At 35.6% G+C, this 5,990-nt stretch overlaps 1 protein-coding gene across 1 annotated transcript; it reads right to left on the minus strand.

The window, feature by feature from the left end:
• Nucleotides 1-1,030: 1,030 nt before the first annotated feature.
• On the minus strand, nt 1,031-5,357 carry LOC129507868 (ceramide transfer protein-like). Its single transcript, XM_055322649.1, has 4 exons — nt 5,101-5,357; nt 2,147-2,279; nt 1,162-1,232; nt 1,031-1,078 (listed from the first exon to the last, which is right to left on the minus strand). The coding sequence occupies exons 1-4, from the start codon at nt 5,227-5,229 to the stop codon at nt 1,031-1,033; spliced, it is 381 nt and encodes a 126-aa protein (XP_055178624.1). The 5' UTR covers nt 5,230-5,357.
• Between the last annotated feature and the right edge of the window lie 633 nt (nt 5,358-5,990).

Below are 5,990 nucleotides of genomic sequence, written 5' to 3' on the forward strand. Positions count from 1 at the left end.
ATTGAATTATTGTATTTCTTACATAACATAAAATATTACATTGAATAGATCTTTCTAAAATTATAGGTCCTTTTTATTATTTTCCTTTTTAAAAATTGAAGGTTATATTATTTTCAGGTATACAGCATGCTGATTTGACCATTTTATATATTACTCAGGGCTCACCACAAAAGGTGTAGTCATCATCTGTTATTGTAACCTTATTACAAATATTACTACCTTCCCTATGCTCTACTTTTTATAACTTGAAGTTTGCACCTCTTAATTCCCTTCATTTATTTTCCCCTTCCTCCCACATACTATCCCCATTTATCGTTTTTTTACACAATATATTATTCGGCAATTTTCAGGAAACAGAGAAGAATAAGGTAAGAGAAATATTAATTCTTTAATTTTAAATATCTAAGAATAGCAGAGAAAGAGATGAAGGAAAAGTGAAATGAAAGTGAACCAATTTAGGGGCACCTGGGTAGCTTAGCTGGTTAAGCATCTGCCTACAGCTCAGATCACAATCCCGGGGGTCCTGGGATGAAGCCCTGCACTGAGCAAGTTGCTCCATAAGGAGTCTGCTTTTTCCTTTCCTTCCTGCTCGTATTCTCTATCTCTGTATCTTTCAAATAAATAAATAAATAAAACCAGTAAAAAAAAAAAGAAAAGGAAGAAAGTGAACTAACTTAAATGATGTTTCTGTGTGCTCTGGTATATGACCAACTTCTTAATAGTTATGCTTAGCAATTTCCCCATGCTTTCAGATAATCCACTTACATGACTTAACATACATACTTTCCATTCCCTTCATTACTATGGTCACAGGAAATGCTGATTCACTTTTGTATTTGGTAATGATCACTCATCGCCTATAAAGACTAGACGCTACAAAAATATTTAACAGGATTTCAGTATTTTTTAAATTTTAAGTGGACATAACTAACTGGAGATCTTTATCAAACACACTGTTTCTGGATATTTCTCAGGTTCTTGTCTTAGGTTCATCTTTGAATGAACTGATATCCTTTCAAATATGTGATGTTCATGCATCATTAACAAAGTCTTTGGATCTTTTACGGCATTTGATTTCCTGCCAAATTTTACTTTTAGAGAATTTATACATGTCTCACTTTGAACTACAGTGAAATCCTTTTGGGATGAAGAGATTTTTACCTTGTGTGTTTGATAAACGATGATTGCATTATCAGCTAATGTTTCCACCACATGAAAGTTTTCTATAGTTGCTGAAATGAAGAAAAAAATATTAGTAGCCAAAAATATACATTACCTCTTCCTAGAATGTGATTAACTCAGTTATATTGCTGGACCCTGTGATAACATGAGCAGGACCAAGTTCAAATGGAAGGTAGTTAATACTTGCTACTAGGGCTACAGACAGTGGCCATGAGGCTTGATCACCAGGAAATCTCATTTCCTCTGGACCAATTATCTAGCTCCCACAATAAGAAAGCAATTCTAATCACACTGCATTACTCAGACACAAATTCCTATCTAACACTATGACCATTTCCTGTAACCTCTAATTTACTGAAGTTGAATAAACTCTTCTGTCTAGGCTTAGGTGACTATATTTGTGGAAAAAGAATATCAAACTATCACTAATACACATCTTACGATGTTCGAAATTATCTGTATTTATGAAATTTGGTGCCTAAGAGGAACAAATACATACAAACAACAAACATACCCCAAGAATAACTCTAAGCAGACCACAGCAGGATTTGTCTCGGGATTACTAGAGAAACAAAACAGTTTGGGAAAGTAGGTGATAAGACAGAAACCTTTAGTTTTAGTACTGGCCTTTCTACTAACTAGGGTCTGTGGCTTCTGACAAGTCACTTAATCCTGATTTTTACTTTTTTACCTACTTATCATGCAGGATTATTGAAGTACTGGATCAAATGCCGTAACACAGAAACATTTTGTACAGTGTTTCACTGTACAAGCATTACTTCCCTGTAAAGCTCTATTTAAATGTAAGTAAAAACAAAAAGTAAATGCAAGCTACTATCAGATTTTCCAGATACTTTCTACATTGACTTTGTAAACTGTAGATGAGATGCAAAACATGGGGTTGGATTTGACATTACATTCAAAATAATAATTATATTATGATATATTAATAGTGGCAGCTTACTTTCCCAATCATTGCGAACATCAACATTCCAGAAGTAATTGCAGACCTCATGTCCTGTAACACCTTTCACTGCATGAGTAGCTTTCAAAGGATACAGAACAATTCCATTTTCTTCTACTTCCCTTCTATATACCTAAAGAAGATATACTTAAAATTAACAGGCAACATATAAAAAAAATCATCTCCTTAATTAACAGGCAACATATAAAAAAAATCATCTCCTTAATGATATTGATTTTTTTAAAGATTTTATTTATTTATTCATGATAGTCACACACAGAGAAGAGAGAGAGAGAGAGGCAGAGACACAGGCAGAGGGAGAAGCAGGCTCCAAGCAGGGAGCCCGACGCGGGACTCGATCCCGGGCCTCCAGGATCGCGCCCCGGGCCAAAGGCAGGCGCCAAACCGCTGCGCCACCCAGGGATCCCCTAATGATATTGATTTAAAGCAATTTTGTTCAATTCTACATACCCAGCATCTAAAATAGTATCTCAAACACAGTAGGCTCTCAATTATTTGTTGAATCAATGACTCAAAGCTAAAATGGCATGAAGATCTATGCTACCTTGGCTATTTATTTCCTTAGAGCATTTTGCATGTGAGTAGGAGGGAGGGTCTGAGGAAGGGGGGCAGAGAGAGAGAGAGAGAATCTTAAGCAGGCTCTCCACATCCAGGACAGAGCCCAATACAGAGCTTGATCTCACAACCCCGAGATCATAACCTGAACCGAAATCAAGAGTTGGAGGCTTAACTGACTGAGCCACCCAGGCGCCCCATACTATCTTGCTTTAAATACTGATGTTGCGTACCTAAAGTTCTAAAATTAATTACCTCAAAATTATAGGGTTTGCTACTTTAGGAAATTTTGCAATAAGTTCTTTCAAGAAATGAATAATCATGTTACTGTAGGAAGAACCAGCTCTCTATGGAGTGCTTTATGGGTCCAGAAACTGTTAGGCATTCCACATACAGTTTCTCTCTTAAAATCTTTGGCATTTCACATACAGTTTCTCTCTTAAAATGTTTCTCATCAAACTACTTTTCCCTCCATGTTTATTTATTCACATTCTTGAGATGGCTAAAAAATGGAAAACCAGTTACACAAATTGGAAACTTCAGACTTTTAAATCCTCTCCTCATACTTCATATGGCTCTTAAGCTTGTTACTAACCTTCTATAAGACATCCAACAGCTTGACTTCTCTATTACTGGTTACTTCTCTTAGGTAAGCTTTCATCCCCATGTACCTGATTCTCTTAAATGGTATGCTTGGTCTTTAGTTTCTTCCTTATATAGTGGCTAGCCTACTGCTACAGACAAGAGACTATTCTCCTTGGTAGGCTATTTTATACTCTCCATAATCCAAGCTCTCTCTCTTTCTCTAGTGTTGTGGGCTGTAGGAACATTTATTCTCTGTTTTTCATTCCACATGGAGGGACTTCATCTAGACGATCACTCCTGGTTTTTCTTCACCCTTTCACTTCTCCCTTCCTCGGGGTACAACAATGAATTATCCAACTGTTGAGAATAAAATAAGGACTGGAAGTCTTGGCTCACTTCTTTTTCTACATAGAGCATGCATCTTGGTTTTCTTTTGGGGCTTACACTTGTGGAGAAGGCCTGTGATTGATTATCTAGCTATGTCAGAAACATTGTTTAATTTTGAGTTAATATATTAGCAAGACTTTGTGGCTGCTGATCTAAAGCCATATTCTTCAATTAGCTTATTAAATTTATAGTTAGCATTCTGGTATCTCATTTGCTTGTCTCTTACTTCTTTTTTAATGATTTTATTTACTTATTTGGGAAAGAGAACAGAGCAAGAGACAGAGCACCAGTGAGGATACGGGGCAGCGGGAGAGCGAGAAGCAGACTCCCTACTGAGCAGGGAGCACTATGAGGGGCTTGATCCCAGGAGCCTGGGATCATGAACTGAGCTGATGGCAGACGCTTAATTGATTGAGCCACCCCATCTCTTCTGATTTCTTAATTAGTTCCCTATTCAGGAGGAAAGGAAATTCCAACATCTGATATTGTATCTCTATTGCTAGAATAATTGTGGTAAACACAGTCTATGAAAAGAATTCCTGAGTAAGAAGTTTGCTTTCATGTTTTCATTTGTGTTATATTTTTTGTCTAAAATACCCTTGGCTTCACCTTTGTCACAATGTTGCTTCGATTTCCAGACATAGTTCAAATGCTTATCCAGTAAAAAACAATCTGTTTCATATAAGAGCTCTTTCTTTTCCAATTTTCTCCACTAATCTGTGCGCATAATTCAATATGTTATCAGATAGACACAAGTAACAGTATCTTTAAATGTCAATATCCTTCTTCCCCAACGAGTTTCAGTTTGGAGAAAGTCTTATTAAACATCACTTTATCTTTAGCACAGCGCCTTGGGCATAAGTATACCAAATTCAAATATCAAAATTCAGTGCAGCTGCTGTTTTGAATCCATCTCTAAATCTTATTCCTTGATCTTATTCTCTGTCTCTTGTGCTTACAGATGTGAACAAAATTAGCAGACTCACCTCCAAATACTGATAGAAGATGCAGTGAGAGAAAGGATAAAAGTGATATATAGACCAAAAAGGGGAACAAAGTGACATCTGGGTACAACATTTAGTATATTAAAAAATAAAGAGAAATATCCAAATAGAAAACCATCAACTAATTATGACTTCCTAACATCTAAACACCCATATTGTATTTTCTCCATGGCCCAGGCAAAACAGAATGGTTTGTACATTGGTTTTTATTGAGATCATAAAGAAACTGTGTAAAAGCCAAAGTACATTTTACTTCCTAGTATCTAGTGGTTTTTTGATCATATGTAATAATCTGTTTAAAAGAAAATTTAAAATGCTACCCTCATTCACATCAATGGTTAGTGATGATAATATGCTATAACATCTGCAATTAGCAACCTATAATATTTTACTGGAAATTACCTTCATTTCTCCTTCTTCTACAACCAACTGCCAATTAGCATCTCCACCTACATCCTGTAATGAATAAGTCATATGGTTTTGCACCATCTCTTCAACCTTGGAAAGAAAAATAAAGCCATAAGAATTCATATCCAATGAATAGCCATGACATAATCTCTAAAACAGAATGGTATTGAGTTTATTTCAGCTCAGAAATGTTCTTAGAAAGCTGAGCAACCAAATGCACAAAGGTTAGTAGATTTTAAATAGTGTTGAAGAGTTTAGTCCACATTCCAGATAGCATATTACAGGTTAATGACAGGGGTGGAGGACACACAGAGAAGGAAGATGCTTCACTCAAATAACATATATTGAAAAAAAAAAAACATACATTGGCCTGAAGTTCATCAAGTGAGCAAAATAAGCATTTTCTGGAAAAAAAAATTCCTTCCTTTACCATAAAATGTTTCCTGAGTTAAGAGGGCTTGAAAAAGTTCAATAAACAAAGAGGAATACTGGAGTAACCATCTCTGCAAAGCTTTTATCATGGAATCTTTATCCGTTATGGCATCTTCCCTGATGTAATAACATGGAGATTAAGGAAAGAGGTGATAACAGGTAAAATCTCACTATAACTTATTTCATGTTCACTACAATAAAATCTGAAGTAGTAAGTGTTACTATTGGGGCAGTGACTCAGGCATTTGTGATCACACTGACACTTTGAATCTACCCCAATCATCTGCTTTGTTTATTGTTTTCAGTTATGACAGCATATCAAAAATAACTGGAAGGGGCCATTAAGATGGATGACAACAACAAAAGCCAAATTTAACATTTTATTAGGTTCAAAATTTGATACACTACAAAATATTACTAGTAACATCTGCTATCATTATAAAAAACAGACT

This window comes from Nyctereutes procyonoides, unplaced genomic scaffold (genome assembly GCF_905146905.1).
Source record: "Nyctereutes procyonoides isolate TBG_1078 unplaced genomic scaffold, NYPRO_anot_genome, whole genome shotgun sequence".
NCBI classification, from domain to species: Eukaryota; Metazoa; Chordata; class Mammalia; order Carnivora; family Canidae; genus Nyctereutes; species Nyctereutes procyonoides.